The sequence below is a fragment of the Aristolochia californica genome, unplaced genomic scaffold, assembly GCF_029961685.1.
Source record: "Aristolochia californica isolate CCGP_79_NKW_82.1479 unplaced genomic scaffold, dmAriCali1.0.hap1 SCAF_16, whole genome shotgun sequence".
NCBI lineage: Eukaryota > Viridiplantae > Streptophyta > Magnoliopsida > Piperales > Aristolochiaceae > Aristolochia > Aristolochia californica.
In genome coordinates this window covers 14,098,071-14,115,817 of record NW_027181837.1, presented here as the reverse complement: position 1 = coordinate 14,115,817, position 17,747 = coordinate 14,098,071, and the positions used below count along the sequence as shown (strand labels likewise).

The 17,747-nt window shown below is 35.0% G+C and overlaps 1 protein-coding gene across 1 annotated transcript; it reads right to left on the bottom strand.

Moving 5' to 3' along the window:
* Nucleotides 1-13,281: 13,281 nt before the first annotated feature.
* LOC137952631 (uncharacterized) lies at nt 13,282-16,667 on the bottom strand. Its single transcript, XM_068799700.1, has 4 exons — nt 16,451-16,667; nt 15,437-15,864; nt 14,603-15,091; nt 13,282-13,890 (listed from the first exon to the last, which is right to left on the bottom strand). Exons 1-4 carry the CDS (start codon nt 16,665-16,667, stop codon nt 13,282-13,284), a joined length of 1,743 nt encoding a protein of 580 aa, XP_068655801.1.
* Nucleotides 16,668-17,747: the final 1,080 nt, after the last annotated feature.

Sequence of the window (17,747 nt, the reverse complement as noted above, 5' to 3'; positions counted from 1 at the left end):
TTTGACTATCCTCCGGCGTCGGTTACGTATTTTTGACCAGTCCCGGAGCTATTCCGATTCCAACCGAGACTCGAGAGAGCCGGTTAGAGAACGTCAGCTTTGTTTCACTCTTCGCCGGACGTTCCCTCCGTCCGTCGGCTTCCAACCTTCGTCGTCGGCGTCGTCTCTACCTCCGGCCACTCACTCTTGCCAACCTGAAGCCATTGATTTCGGGAAATTGCAGCACCCGTGAGAACGAGTTGCTGCCCGAGCGAGAGGAGGAAGAAGGGGAGTAATTCGTCATTATTGAATTTAGTTTTTATATGGTTTGAACTTAGGTTTTGAATGTTAATTGAATCTGATTTGATAATTAAGGTTTATTTAAGATTTGTTTTCTTGATATTTGATTAAATTAGCTAATTAGGGTAAGATTATAATTGAGGTTGGATTTTGGTATTTTAATCCGATTTCTGTCTTTAACTCTAGGCGCCCGAGAAGGGCTAGACGCAAGGATTGAGAATTTGGATTCGTGGTTACGTGGCGCTCGAGAGAGGCACGAATCACGGTAAAATCCAGAGTTGATAATTTTAGCATCATCACAATAGGAAATTAATTCTCTGCATTCTATTGTAATCCGATCTTTGTCATTAACTCTAGGCGCCCGAGAGGGGCTAGACGCAAGGATTGAGAATCCGGATTCGTGGTTACGTGGTGCTCGAGAGAGGCACGAATCACGGTAAAATCCAGAGTTGACGTTTCCTGTTGTGCAAGTAGTTAATTAAATTATTGCTTGATAATTTAGGATATAATTAGTGTTTAGTTCATATTAATTCATCATATTTGGTTAGGCTAGTTGACTGAAGAATACACAAAATTCAATCCTCTCTGTGGATATGATCCTCGCTTACTGCTAGATTACATGAACGATTTGTACGCTTGCGAGGTATAAAAGTCGATGTAACTAAAATTCTACATCAGCTGGCGCCCATCGCCTAACAACCCTAGCAGACCAACCTTGGCTACCAACTCAGGTGCTCCAAGTTACAGACCTCGACCCCATTCATATTTGGGGCTTTGTTAAATTTGTGGTATCCAATGGCACTTGGCTAAGTAATGTCCATCATTTCAACTTGTACCAATTCAGTCAACCAACAAAGGATTTCCACCACCTCATACTTCGGTATCACCCTAGCAACCATGAGCTCATTATGCTGCAAATGTCACCTCCAACAATCTGGCTTGGTTACTTGATAGTGGAGCATCTCACCATGTCACAATAGACATGAGAAACTTATCTCCTTATGTACACTTTATTGGTTCTTATGATGCTGATTCTATGTGGTTAGCAATGGCATTGGTCTCTCCATCAACCTCGCTGATTCTATATCTCTTCTAACTCCCACTATTACCTTTAATTTGAATGATGTCCTTTGCATACCAACCATGCAAAAACTTAATTTATATCTCTCAATTTTGAACTACTAATAATGCTTTTGTTGAATTTTCACCATCTTTCTTTCATGTGAAAGATCTTTGCATTGGGGCAATTTGTATGATGGGCAACACCAAAGATGGAGTGTATGAATGACTGGCTAGTAAATTTGTCTTCTCCAATTCTTTCCTTCTCTCAAGTCAAAACCACATTAACCAATTGACATCATCTATTAGGTCATTTAGCTCTTCCCATTCTGAAACACATTCTTTCTAGTTATCATTTAAAATTTTCTACTCCTATGCCAATAGATTTTTCATGTAATGCATGTCTTTGCAATAAAAGTCAAGGATGCCCCCAAGAAATGACTCCTTTTGATGATAATTCACAAACCTCTAAGATACCAACACATCAAATAGAAACTGAGCAACAACCACGACCCATCCAATCATCACCATATGCTATCCATCCATCCATCGAAACACAATCTACCACCCAAAAACTCACCCAACATCGCATGACCACTCGAACCAAAAACAATATCCGAAAAACAATTCAAAAACTCAACCTTCACACACACCTAACATCCCAACCTGTCTCTGGACATTCTTCCATGACTCAAACCCTCAAAAATCATAACTAGCGTTAAACTATGTCTAAAGAATTTGATGTTCTTGCTCGTAATGGGACGTGGGAGCTAGTTCCTCCTGATAGTATCACTAATCTTGTTGGTTGTAAATGGAGTTTTTGAAAAAAAAACACTCTAATGGGTCTATTGGTATATTTAAAGCTCATCTTGTGGCCAAAGGATTTCATCAATGACCAGGTGTGGATTACCATGAGACTTTTATCCCAATTACTGAGCTCACCACCGTGAGACTTGCACTTAGTATTGCAGTTTACAATGATTGGTCCCTTCGTCAAGTTAATATCAAAAATGCCTTTCTTCAAGTCCAGTTCTCATAAAATGTTTGTATGGCACAACCTTCGGGCTTTGTTGATTCAAATCATCCAACTTATGTCTGCAAACTTCATAAAGCTATTTATGGTCTCAAACAGGCTCCACGGGCTTGGTTTCATGAACTGCATCAATTTCTTGTGAGCTCAGGTTTCAAGAATTCTCACTCTGATACTTCCCTTTTTATTCTCAATATTGTCAAGCATGTTCTATTTCTACTGGTATATGTCAATGATATTATTATTACTAGTAATAGCGATGACCTTATTTCTCAAGTTGTTGATTGCTTCGCCTAACATTTCTCTCTTAAAGATCTTGGCTCTCTTTGTTACTTCCTTGGAGTTGAGGTTGCTTTGCATCGTAATGGCATATTGCACATACATCTAAGACCTTCTCAAAAGGACTCATATGGAAGATGCTAAACCTATTCTCACACCATAGCTGATGAACTCTTCATAACTCACCATGACCTCATGCTCTCCTCTTTCTGACCCATCTCAATTTCATGAAGTAGTTGGCACCTTCAATATATCTCTCTCACTGTCCTTATATTTCCTTTGATATCAATAAGATGTCTCAGTTTATGCATCAATTGACTGGAGAGCATTGGGTACTTGTTAAACAAATTTTATGGTATTTATGTGCCACATTAGATAAAGGGCTTCTTCTACAACGTAAGTCTCCTATATATCTCTTTATGGGATCTCGGATGCCAATTAGGCAGGCAATAAAGATGATTACTCTTCCATTAGTGCCTACATTACCAATCTTAAACGTTATCTCATTTCCTGGAGTTCAAAGAAACAACACATTGTTGCTCATTCATCTACTGAGGTTGAGTATCAATCAATTGCTGCTACTGTTGTTGAACTTCGGTGGGTGTGCTCTCTACTTATTGAACTTGTTGTGGCTTTGAAGTCTTCTCCTAATGTCTATTGTGATAATATTGGTGTCATTCAGTTAAGCTCCAATCCCGTATTTCACTTCATAATGAAACATGTAGCAGTTGATTATCAACTAATCAGTTGAGTCGTCCATAAGAATAGAACTCCACTGACTCCTCTAAATCACCCTTCTGTTTAGGTGATTCTTGTTGTTAAATTGTATATAAATACTACTCTAAATCAATACAAAATCATGGCTCAGTTCAATCAACAACAATCTATTATAGTTTGATTGGTTGCTTAGCTCTCAGCCTATCTTTCGTGACACTCTATTTTCTAAATTTAGTCTGTGTAAGCCTCCTCTCTCTGTCCTTAAACAATTCTCTCTAAGTAATCCCATTATACGAAAAATAATTTTTCTTGTAGAAAAAAATACTTAAAAATCATATTTTTTGCTACCTAAAGTTGATGGACTTTTTCACTAAACAAATTAGCTAGAAATAACCATTAATATATATTATCAGTAAAAAATAAATTTCATCAAAAGTAACAAACCATTTTTCAGCTAGAAATTAATTCTCGATGAAATAATTTTTCCAATTATTATTTTAATTATTTTACATTATTTCTCAAATTAATTCTTAGTTAAATTATTTTGTCAATAATTTTTTAAAAATATTTAAAAATGGTTCTTGGTGAAATTATTTCTTTAAGGATTATTTTTAAGTACTTTAAAATTAATTCTCTATAAAAGAATTCTCTGACAGCGGCTAGCCAATACAACCCAACAGACTGATCTATTAGGTGCGGAAAGCTACTGCCTACAAGATTGGACGAAACCACTCTGACATTCACCCCGCCCATTCTTGACCGCCTCTCATGGGATTCGAATACGGGACATGGCGTGCCTAGCTCTGATACCATGACAGCGCCTAGCCAATACTACCCAACAGATCGATCTATTAGGTGTAGAAAGCTATTGCCTACAAGAGTGGACGGAACCACTTTGACATTCTCAACAAGATTATTTTATAGAGATTTGTTTAATTTTTATTATCTTTTTATTTTTTATATACCAATTTAGAAAATAATAAAATAATATATAAAAAATAAAAATTAGAAAAACGAAATCGAACTTATATTTATATTGTTGAGTATAAAAATATATGTTTTCAAAAAATAATGTCAAAATTTTAAACTTTTAAATTAAAAATATGTTGTAAATATAAACATATATATAAAAAAGATACATATAAAAAGCCTGTTATGATGAAGGGAGAAGGTGCAAGGAGCTAGAGTTGTCTTGGTGTTGTGAAGATGATGCCACGAGAAGCCAACAAACCCATCATTTGAGTCATTTGGGCGTCAAACCTACTCAAAATAGTTTATTACTCTACTACATATTGTTTCTGATATGCTAATTGTTGTGACTACTATGCTAACTGTTGTGGCTATTGCATAACTACCTCCCTTGTCTATGCAATCTTCTCTAAGTGAGTTGCTTGGGCTGCAATGGCAGCTCTTGAACTCCGAGTTGTAGGAAGGGGGCACACAAAGACCCATTCCTTTCTAATAAGCAACCCGAATACTCATCACTTAATCATGTATAGCACTATAGTTAGACTCTACACCTGTAACTTTGACCTCTTGGAATAAACTGTCCATCTATTTCTGTTAAAGTTTTATATAGTAATTATTAATTTATTTAAATTTATTTTAAAATTAAATAAAATATAAAAATTAGCATAGGCAACTCTAGTCTCCTCATATGCCCATCCACTAGCCTATCTGGAGTGGGTGATCTTAAATAAATCAACTTTGTTGGCCTCACCCTACAAACATAGCGTACGAAAAAAATGTCAATAATATTTTAGATGTCATCTTATGGTGTGCATGAACGAATGACTTTGACCACATGCATGCTGGATTTTTTATTTCTAAGTATTTCTAGAGTTATTCTTAGATCTCCGCTACATTTAGGAAAAAACAAAAGGACATAACTCTTACAAATGTACAAAAAAAACTACTAGTATTATAAATACAAAAAATAAATAAAATATCTGATAATTATCATAATTGAAGACTTTTTGGCGTATCCAATATCAATCATCTAAGGAACATTCTATAAATGGATGTTGGATTGCCTGTTCTCAAATCCTAAAAGACTCATCATTATAACAATTGATTGTGAGTTCATCTTACATAAGATGAACAAAACAACACGAGATTAATTATGTATGACACTATACATTAAACAAAGTATAAGTAATTAATGAGGTAACATAAATAAAGTGATGTTACTTGGATCATGTCAAACATGTTGGAAAAATCTTCATCCTTGTAAGACTTAAATTTCACCACCCTCTTTGGTGCATGTTTCCTAAGAAGTGCACTGATGAAGTTGGTGAATTCACTACATTGTAAATGGCATTTGTGCATGATGGAGCGCTGATCTCTGTTGATAGAGCATTGACACTCATGTTGATTTCGATGATAACAAAGCGTAAGTAATCTAACATTAGCAATTCTAGTATTTTAGATGCAATTCTTTTAATAGACACACAAATCAAGGTCTACACAAAGAACCGACAAATTTTTTTCAAAGACCTCAAACTACACTACTATGTTGAAGTCATCTTGACACAACACCCTCTTAAAGAAGAAGCAAAGAATTGAAGACTAGAGTTCAAGAAGTCTTGGAAAGTCACAAAAACTCAGTCTATGTAACAGAGCAATACCAGATCTTCAAACTTGAGGTACAATGAAAATTTTTTGGAGCCTTAGGTCAAAATTGCAGTTTACATACATGTATTTTAAACATATTAAAATCAGTGACGGTCAATTTCAATCATACTTTGAAAACACATTTAGAGATCTAACACTAGATTGACCGATCAACATCTGTAAATGATTGATCAACCAGAATGTGTACAGGACAAAAATATAACGCATGATCGATAAATCAAGGGTGGTTAATCGATCAACCAAAACATGGCTAAACTGAGTTATAAAGCATGATTGCTAATTCCCTATGGAGGGATCAATCAATGATGTCTAGGCAATGCAAAATTATGAAGAATGATAGATCAACCACTTGACATTGATCGATCATACAGAAGCTTGCCAACCAGGGACATATAACATGATAGATCATAGGAAAACCATTGATTGATCATACTTACAATGCACTACCAATAGAAATTTTGATTGATTGATCATTCATTGGACATTGATCGTTCAACTTAACTTGTCAAATTCAATGAAAGAATATTGATCGATCATACTTTCGAACAATAAGCCATTTTCTATCAAAAATATAGCCATTACAAACGATTGATTGATCAATACCTTACACTAACCAATCATTGTAAAGTGACCATTTTAAAAATAGGAAAATAATTGCTAAGTTGGGTTATTGATCAATACCCCACCAAATATTATTCTGAGAAGTTAATGAGCATTTGTTAACATACCTACAACATTCAAATTTCTCAATCTTGCAAATCCTCTCCTAAGTTCATTTTTGAAAAGGAAAAAACATTCTGTGCAAATCCTGTACACTCCTCTCAAAACCTACTCCTTGAATTCATCTAGTCAAGCTCCAAAATCATCCACATTGTGCATCAAAGTTGGAGGCTTGGACATTCGAAGGGAGAAGGTTGTCTCTCCAAGTCTATAAAGGGTTTAATTTTTTCTTTACTTTTGTATTTTTATTCTTTTCTTGATAGGTTTATTTAGAACCTTAAGAATCTTGATAGAAAGGTTTTCTAGAATTAGAATGTAGCTAATCTCAAGGGAGATTAATTTGTAATCGCATATTTGAATCACATTTGTCTTAAAAGTGAACCAAAACCTCTTTTAGGTAGAATTCCAGCTAATAGAGCTAAGATTAGTAAAATTTCCCAAGCACGGGTTCTTGGACTGTGAATAACAATAGGAAAACATAGCTAACAAAAATATTTCGTGTTATTGCGGTGATTGATTTATTTTTTCATTGCTTACCACCACCCCACCCCCCTCCTTGTTCCTAATGGCCTTCACATTGGCCAAACCCCTATAAGGGTCAGGCCCTTGACTCTATGAGGGTTGTAGTGTAGATGGTCAGGATGTGGAAGCTCCAATGAACAAGTATTTATAACAAATATACGACCATTAATTTGTACAAATAAGATGAAAAACTTACTCTAATTAACAAAGTGGATGTTACAAAAGCAACCACTACTTGAGAGACGTGCACCATTAGGGCTCTCAACACTACTATCATGGCTTAGGTGGATACATGTCTCTGCCTACGAGTGATGGGGTAAATTTGGCTCCAACAACCATGACTCAGGCTGCTGTTAGTAGAGTTGCTATAGAGACTGATCTAATGGCTAAGATTGAAGGTGTGTCCATCTAGATAATATGCTGGTAGATCACACAATTGATTAATTTAATTAGATTGAGCATTAAATAAAACCAAAACACATATGGTCTAAATTGCCTATTATTAAGATTAATTATTGTAATTTTACATGTACATCTAGTATAGGTCATCCTCAAATTAATCCTCATCATGTTTGCTTTCTTCTTCTTTATCCTCATCTTCTTCTTATTTGTCATTTTCTTCTTTGGCTTCATCTCCCTCTTCATCCTCTTTATCTTCTTCTTCTTCTTCTAAATCCCAGTTTTCCTACCCCGGATCATCTTTCTCAAAAATAAAATTATGACTTAGTTGTTCTGCTAGCACTCGAGTGGTTGCTCCCCAAAAATAGCATTGATGTAAGCTTAAGGGAAATAATAGTCTTGATAAACACTACTTTGTAATCATCTTGTTGGACACTATGAAGCCATCCAAAAGACAAGTTCTACCAGTGAGCTTATTTTCTTCAATGGTGGTATTTTGTTGCTCCAAAACATCACACTCATTTGGATTTACCACCATTTATACAACATGCTATAGACCACCATGTTTAAGATCAAAATTTTAAAACGCTTATTCCACTTGACATGTCAATACACAAGGGTCATCGATGCACCATGTGCGAGACATCTTGATGTTGGTGAACAACTCATCTATCTTGATGGCATCCTTTGTTACTTAAATCAAAGTATTTACTTTTGAACATATATACAAAATTATTTTACAAGTAAATCAACTCTATTATCTTAGTCACCATCTCATAATAGCAAAAACCATTATCTTTATAGTACCCCCTGACCACAACATCGTTGTTTTGAGTTCATCGGTGTGCTCCAAAACTTGTTGTTTATGATGTAATTTGAGAAACTATGATGACCAATGGGGCCAAAACTAAGGCTATAAGTATCACTGTGCCTATTAAGATATCCTTAAAATTTTAATGTTTTAACTTGTGTTGGAAAAAATAATAAGAAGATGGGATCACAATAATCACACACAACAAAACTATCTTTATATTTTATATCTTAGGATCAATATACAACTAACCTTATTTTTTAACCATTCAACAAATAGTGCCTTGTATCTTCTGTCCACATCTATTATAATAATCACAGTCTGTCCACATCTATCATAATAATCACAGACAACAAAACTATCTTTTACATTTTATAATTTAGGGTTAGTATACAACTAGCATTATTTTTTAACATTCAACAAACATTTCCTTGTGTCATCTATCCATGTCTAGCATTCCCCCGCGAGCAAGAAGTTGTCTATTTTCTTTTTTCAATACATATGTTACAATAATAATTACTCATTATGAATAAAACCCAACACACATATAAAAGTTCCAAGATTGAGGTAATTTGCTTACAAGAGATATTTTTTTATCTCTTTGTAGTTAGATACTACAACCCCAATCATCTTCTTATATTTGATTGACATTGTCTTAAGTCTCTATTACCATCCTGCCAGCATGTTTTGTATCAGAAAACTGACATTTTTTTTCTTTCACACACCTAAGATCCCTATTATAATTTTGATGGGGCCAATAGAATCTATTTTCCACCACATCCAAGTATATTAAATATAAAGTTAATGCTTCACTATTAATATATACTTCAGTGAAGGAACCTTTAGGTCAAACTTTGTTTGTATGTGTTTTTAACATGCGTAGAAACCTAGTTGAATTAAACAAGTTAGGACAAATATGACAACAATATGACACATAAACTATAAGATAAAGAACTGTCAATTGCCTTTTTATTAGGTACATCTATGGATATTACAATAGACCACACAACAATATCTTTTGTGCAAGGTCAACTACTAGAGGCATCATAACATCAAATAATGTAGGCACTAGCATCATAACATCAAATAATGTAGGCAGACAATTTTGTTACAATTGACATAATATCATATAAAAGGCAGTCTATAACTTGTTCAAGTCGTCAACCCTTAGCATCTCCAAGCACAACTCAAAGTCATCATGTTCTTTGGCAAATAATTGGCACAAAATATGGCAGGGAGGAACAATTGCAATATTACATAATTATTGGTCCAAGTGGGTTCTCAATAGGGGATCAATTGAGATATACAAAATAAAATTTTAGTGTTTAATGCAGATTAATGCAAATAATAAAACAAGCAATCACACAACACAAACTAGCCGTTATCTATCCATTTGCAAAAACTTTTAAACCATATTAATTGATCACTAGAAAGCTATGATTGATCAATCAAGTGTAACGACTATATTTTTATGACTCCTTAGGCTTGTTGATCAATTATAGCATCGATCTACATAAGAAAAGTAGTGTCATCTTCTAGAAAAAAAGGAGCTCAAGAGTAAAAAAGTAAATTTGTTCCTCAAGGGGCTGGTCAAAGTTGGAGTCAAATTTGCCTCTCTTGAAGAAGATTGAATCTTGTTAGAATAGAAAAATTTTTCCTTTGATTGATGTAATCTTTTAAATTTCTAAAATATCTCTTAGATTGATATAGTTGCTCAATCTCCTACTATCTCTCCTTAAATTATGTAATTAGGGAATCCTAAATGATTGAGGAGTTTCCCAAATAATACATTGAAAAAAAATATAAACAAGGGTGTTGCTTGAAGGAAAACTCAAAGAAACCTTTTTTTAAAATCTTTCTTGCCTCTCTTTCCTGTCTTAAATTTGTTGCCTAGAAACTCTGATGTCTTTTGTCCTCCTGTCTTTTCTCTTTTGCTTGTACCTTCCTCTTTATCTCCCTCTTTTTCCTTCTTTATTTCTCTCTTCTTCCCTTCTCTCTTATTCCAACCTATTTCACCTTTGTCTTTCAACTCTTCCTTGCACTTTTAAGGAAGATAAGGACCCTTACCAATATTCTTTTCATTTTCATGCCTTTCAAAAAATCCTAATTGATCGATCAATTCTACCCGATTGATTGATCATGCTTTGTATCCTTGGTTGTGCAGAAGGCAATATGATCGATCATGTAAAGGGGTATGATCGATCAAACTTTGTCCCTTTATAGCATACTTCTATTCAATTGATCAAGGCTATTGCTTTGATCGATCTAGTTTTATAGTTTATTATGCCTGGAATTAGTATGATTTATCAATCTTGTACAGATGATCGATCATGCTTTATAGCTCATTCTAGAAGGATACTATATGATCGATTAAGCTAGTTAGGTTGGTTTATCATGCTTTATATTGTTTGTGAAATTGCACTTGGATAATCGATCATGACTAGTAGTATGATGGACCATGCCAATTGCCAGTATTTTAAAATGACTTCTAAGCGTGATAAAAATTTATCTTAAGGTGTTTTAGAAAGTTTTAGCTATTCATGCGCATCGGTTAAACATGATTTTGAAAGATTTTGTCCTTAAACTCCAAAAGCTCTTGTGTACATTTGGATTGAAGGTTGGTTGACTATTGTCACAAATTTTTAGAGTTTTTGAGATGTTTCTACTTGACTTGACTCTAGCCTTCAATTCTTCAAACTTTCTTAATTATATAGCAAATGGGTCATTCCTAAACATTTGTTTCCTTTGAACAATGCCCACAATTAAAATGGTGCTAGCTAGAAACCTTGTCATGGGTCTGCCAACTTTAGAAAATAAATCGCTCCATGGAGAGAACTGCTAAACTTTTTTTTGCGATAAGGGAAAGACTAATATGGAGGAGAATGACTGCTGCGTTTATAGTCACATTCTAAGTTTTATTTGGTTTATCGTTTTAATCCGAAAGAAAATAAAATAAAATGGATATTGGGACAACTATCTTTATTACTTTTTGGTTTCGTAGTATAAGAGTTCACAATTTCCTTTCCTACAGGAAGGAAACAAGCAATAATGGGTTTGTCCTTTGCTGCTTATCTAGGCAGTGTCAAGTTGTTTTCAACATGTTGACTGAAGCTTTAGCGTTAAATATTACCTGCTTTTAATGAACTCTTTTTAGGTGAACAATGTGTGGAACAAAGGGGGGACGAGGTTATTGTGGAAGCTCACTTGAGGTATGAAGGAAAAAACAATCTCCTTCAATATATTTCGAAGTATATATACATAACCAAATAATCGAAATAAGCTCACTGGTTTATCAAGTTATCATAGCTGATAATCTATTTGCACCTGTTTACAATTGCTTGTAGGTTGCATGAAGAAACCATTATGTGATTGATTAAAAAAAATTGAGGTTCCAAAAAATCACTGGAAGAAACTCCAAATTTGTAACCAGCAAATCCTGTTTATTATGTTGTAATTTGAATGCATAAATCTCCATATACGCCTTCCAAGTTATTCAGGGAACGTCGAATCAATGGTCTCACTTTGACTAACCAAGCTTTGTGCCGAATCGCTGAAGCTTATAATTTCAGGAACATTATTGAGCAAACGATCCATCTCATTAGAAAATTCAACCTTAGCACGATTAGACTTTCCTCCAACCATGATTGTTTTTCAATCTTGCAAAGCCCAGACCTAAGTTTTAACAAGCCACCGGTAAGAAATTTCAGATCCTGAGTAGTTGAATATATAATAGAACATTAAGGGATTGTTTATGCTAATACAAGAAGACAAAATGATGGGGAAATCATTTCCATTTAGACTAATGCTCCTATTGGAACATTTTTCTATTGGGACACCAAATTCTCTTTGACCAATATTTTTGCATTTGTGCTTTAGCAGTCTAGTTTTTCATTGTCTCCTCTAGGAGCTATATGTAATGCATATTCCTACCCGCTTTAAACTAGATTATACTTCCATAAGTTTATAATCTAGTTTAAATTCATTTACAGGTCAAAGGACCAAAATCCATCGCCAAGCATCAATGATAGTTCCTAGTGGAGAAGTCCCTAGCCAGGATAATACTCTAATTAGAAGATTATGTAATCTAACATGAATTTCTAATTATCCGCATGAAATTCATTGAATAAAATGTAAATTGAAGCCCAAAATCTTACCTCCCTTCAAACGATTAGATTCCGTAAAAAGCACTGCCGTTCTCTGCTTTTGTTTGGTGTTTTTGCTCTCTGATCACATTCAGTGACGGTGTAAACTGAAGGGTTGAGTCAGTGAACGAGATTGGGAATCAAACAAGTTATTTATAAGCCAAAGCTTCCATCAAGCTTATTGGCTTTCTGTAATTGTCGATGGGAGAGACATGGGTCATAACTTACAAAAGGGAAGTTGCTCCACGTTCTCTATGATAGAAGTTGGACCAACCATTGTTTCCGAAATGGAAAGGAAGCAACAGTTAACATTCTCCCACTTGGTCCACACTTCTAGTGTAATCTGAATCCCATTGATAATCTGAATTTAAGTAATAAATACATGAATCATGGCAATAGGTCCTCTAATGACGAGTATTACCTTCCATGTATTACAAAGTATTTATTTCTTATACATTATGAATAAACCCTATGTTTATTGTTGGTCCAACACAGATGACTTTTCTCAAAATTAAGGTGCACATAAATTTGAGAAAAACATCACAATAATTAAGAATTTCACTAAAAAAACATTGTTCATATAATGAAAAATTACATAATGGAACCAAGTCCCATATTCACGACATGATCCTTGAATTTAAACGGTGGCATTTCCTTAGTCAAAGGATCAACTATCATTAATTCAGTGCTTACATGTTGATGACCACTTTCTTTTCTTTAATACGTTCTCTTATGGCCAAATACTTTATGTCGATGTGTTTACTTCGACTTCCACTATTATTGTTCTTGGCCATAAAAACAACAGCTGAATTTTCGTAATACATTCTCAATGGCCTAGAGATAAAGTACATAATTCTAAGCCTAGAAATGAAACTCTTAAGCCACACACCATGTGAAGTAGCCTCAAAATAGGAAACTAACTTGACTTCCATAGTCGACATAGCAGTCAAAGTCTGTTTGACATTCTTCCATGATATAGCTCCATTGGCCATCAAGAAAATGTATCCTGATGTTGATTTGCGTGAATAAATACAGCAAGAAAAGTCAGAATCTGAATAACCAATTACTTCTAGATTGTCCGTCTGTCTATACATCAACATGTAGTCTTTGGTTCCTTGAAGGTTCCTCATTACTTTCTTTGCAGCTCTCCAGTGGTCTAACCCTGGATTACTCTGATATCTTCCCAACATTCTAACAGCAAATGCAATATCAGGTCTTGTGTAGACTTGAACATACATCAGGCTTCTGACAGTAGAAGCATATGCAATGTCCTTTATTTGTTCCCTTTCAAGGTCGTTCTACGGGCATTGTTTCAAATTGAACCTATCTCCATTCACAATGGGAGCTACACCTGGTGAACAATCCTTCATCTGAAATCTCTCTAAAGCTTTATTAATATAGGTTTCCTAAGACAAAACTAAGATACCTCTAAATTTGTCTCTATGAATCCTAATGCCAATGACAAAAGATGCCTCACCCATATCCTTCATATCAAAATTTTTAAAGAGAAATTATTTCACTTCATGCAGAAAACCCTTGTCATTGGTCGCTAGCAAAATGTCATCCACATATAAAAGAAAAAAATAAATTTTACTCCCACTAACCTTCTGGAATATACATTGATCCATAATGTTTTCTACAAAATCGAATGAAGAAATTACATTATGGAATTTCAAATACCATTGGCAGAATGCTTATTTTAATCCATATATGGATTTTTTTAGCTTGCAAACCAATTGTTCATCATCACTAAAGGGGAATCCTTCAAGTTGTTTCATGTAAATTTCCTCCTCTAGATCTTCACTAAGAAATGCCATTTTCACATCCATTTGTTGCAACTCTAAGTCAAAATAGGCTACTAATGCCAAAATAATGCGCATGAATCTTTCTTAGATACAGGAGAAATTTTTTTCGTGTAATCGATTCCTTCTTTCTCTGTGAATCCCTTAACAACGAGTCTTGCCTTGTATCTCTCAATGTTGCCTAATGAGTCTTTTTTTTCTTAAAGACCCATTTATATCCAATGACTTTAAATCCACTAGGCCGCTTAACAAGATCCAAGACTTCGTTACTCTTCATAGAATTCATCTCATCCTTCATGGCATTGTACCATAATTCTGATTCTTTGCCACTCATGGCTTGTGAAAAGATCTTGGGATCATTTTCGGCTCCAATATTGTAGTCAGATTCTCGTAGATACATAACATAATCATAAAAAATTACTGATCTCTTTAGTTTAGTAGATCTTCTTAATGTTGTACCATCATATTCCTGAGAAGTATGTGGTTCAACTAGTTGTTCAAAAGTGTTTGGCAACTCTTGAACAACCTGATCTACTGGAATGTCGTCAGCATCTTCTGGAACTTCAATGATTGGTTGTTCAACACTAGTTTGTACTTGAGGGGTGTTGTAAACAATAACCAATCTATCACTTGAGGTAGAAGGTTGAAATTCTAAATGATCCTTCTCAGAAACTATGTTCCGAGTTGGATGCTCCCACTAATCAAGTCATTTTCAAGAACCTTTGAATTTCTTGATTCCACAATCCTAGTGCTGTGAGATGGACAATAAAATCTGTAACCTTTGGACCTTTCAGTATATCCAATGAAATACCCACTAATGGTCATTGGGTCCAGCTTCATCTCTTGTGGATTATAAATTCTCACTTCAGACGGGCTTCCCCAAACGCAGATGTCGCAAACTCGATTTCCAACCTTTCCATAATTCAAATGGCATTTTAGGAACAACCTTGGTTGGAACTTGGTTTAATATATACACTGTCGTCTTAAGTGATTCAGCCCTCAAGGATCTAGGAAGATTGGAGTTATTTAGCATACTCCAAACCATGCCTAATAATGTTCGGTTTCTTCTTTCTGCTACACCATTTTGATCCAGAGAACTAGGCATGGTATATTGGGCAACAATCCCATGATCTTGAAGAAACTTTGCGAATGGCCTAGGTACTTGTCCATTCTTTGGGTATCTACCATAGTATTCTCCACCTCTATCTGATCTCATGATCTTAATTTCCTTACTGCATTGTGTCTCTACTTCAACCTTAAAGATTTTAAAGGCATCTAATGCTTCATTCTTGTTATAAAGCATGTAGAGATACACGTATCGTGAGTAATCATCTATAAAAGAGATGAAATATTTATGACCATGTGAGTCCATGTCTGGACTACAAATATCAGTATGTACGATCTCTAATATGGTTGAACTTCTATTGGCACCTTTCTTTGACTTGTTAGTTTGCTTTCTCTTAATGCAGTCTACACAAGTTTCAAAATCAGTAAAATCCAGAGTATTAAGTACCCTTCATTTACTAATCTATTAAATTTATCCATGGAGATATGACCTAATCTCTGGTGCCACAATGTAGAGGAATCCTCATTAATAACACCTCTTTTATTACTAGTGTGAACATGTATTGAATCATAAGTGGCATTGTTTTGTAAATTGATGTGATCAAGAACATCAGACAAAATAACATTCCCAACACAATCAAACTTATAAAACAAGCTGAAATATGAGTCTGAAAAATTAAAGGAATATCCATAAGGTACAAGCTTATAAACTGAAATCAAGTTTCTAGAAAAACTTGGAACATAAAAGGTCTTATCCAATTTTAAAATAATCCCACTACTTAAATTTAAATAGCAAGTTCCTATAGCTTCCACATGTGAGCTCATCTTGTCTCCTGATAAGATGTTATGCTCACTTCCCACTGGTTCCTTAGGTTTTTCAAACCCTGTAAGGAACTTGAGATGTGGATTGTTGATCCAGAATCAATCCACCATGTGTTAATATTGACATTAACCATATTAGATTCATAACAAACAACTGAGGTTGGATTACCTTTGTCCACAAGCCATTTCTGAAACTTGACGCATTCCTTCTTCATGTTTCTCTTCATTTTACAGAAGAAACACTCAGAATCTTTCTTAATACCAGCCTGGGGGGGTATTTTACCCTTCCCTTTCAGTTTGGTTTCGTCTATGCCCTTTCCATGCATTGCCTGTATGGCACTTTCTCCTTGTTCCATCACCAATCTCCCTTCCTCTTGAACACCCATGGTCAAAAGTTCATTCATTAACCATTTATCCTTTTGTGTGTTGTATGAGATTTTGAAGAGTCCATATTGGTGCAGAAGGGTATTAAGGATGTAGTGCACTAGGAAAGATTCCGATATGTCTACCTCGAGTTTCTTCAATTGAGCTGTAATATCTCTCATTTGTATGATGTGCTCATGCGCACCGCGTATACTGGTGAGCCGTAGGGATGAGAGCTTCATGATTAGGGTGCTTGCTAATGCCTTGTCTGACGTGACAAATTGGTCATCAATGGCTTTTAGCAATGTTACAATGTGGGACCCACCATGAGGAAGTGGGACACCAAGAAGATTTCTCACCCAAGCAAGCACGAGTTAAGGAATTAAGAAGTACAAGCTGAAATGAGTTAGAAGTCTAGAAGATCAAGTGGGACCCACAAATATCTCACAAGTTGGCAACCTTCTCTATCTCTGAGTCTTTCACACAAGTTTGTTGCCATAGCTGATGGTTCTCAGACCAAAGTCTAAGGGAAAGGTTCCACTTCTGTCACACCATCACTTTCACTCACTGATATTCTTTTCGTTCCTACTTTCCCTTTGAATTTCTTATCTGTTAGTCAGCTGAAAAAATATTTTAATTGCTCTATTACCTTCTCACCCACTTCACGTATCTTTCAGGATCTTATAACGAAGTAGGTGATTGGTGGAGGCCATGAACAAGGGGCTTTACTACTTGGACGTGCCAAAAATGAATATGGTTTCCACTACTGAAAATGAGACATGGTTATGACACAATCAGTTGGGACATCCATCTGCACAGTCTCTTCATTATATCTTTCGTTCTCTTAAAGTAAGGTCAGAATTTCATTGTGAGGTTTGTCAATTGAGTAAACATTAAAAGAGTACATACTCTCCTCGTTTAGAAGTCAAAAGTGTTGGGGACCCTTGAGTGTCTCCAACAATTCTCAAGCAAAATACTTTATTACATTTATTGATGATTTCACTCTCACAACTTGGTTGTTTATATTTAAGGAGCGTTCCGAGATACCATTTATTTTTAAGTCACTTCATGCTATGGTACTCACACAATTTGGTTAGAAAATA

Excerpts from the sequence above, each read along its gene's own strand:
- LOC137952631 (XM_068799700.1), bottom strand. The coding sequence starts at position 16,667 with ATGGGTGTTCAAGAGGAAGGGAGATTGGTGATGGAACAAGGAGAAAGT. Across the intron at positions 15,092-15,436 it reads ACCGAACATTATTAGGCATG|TGGGAGCATCCAACTCGGAA; the intron begins GTTTGGAGTATG and ends TGACTTGATTAG. Across the intron at positions 13,891-14,602 it reads AAGTCATTGGATATAAATGG|AACGACCTTGAAAGGGAACA; the intron begins GTCTTTAAGAAA and ends CAATGCCCGTAG.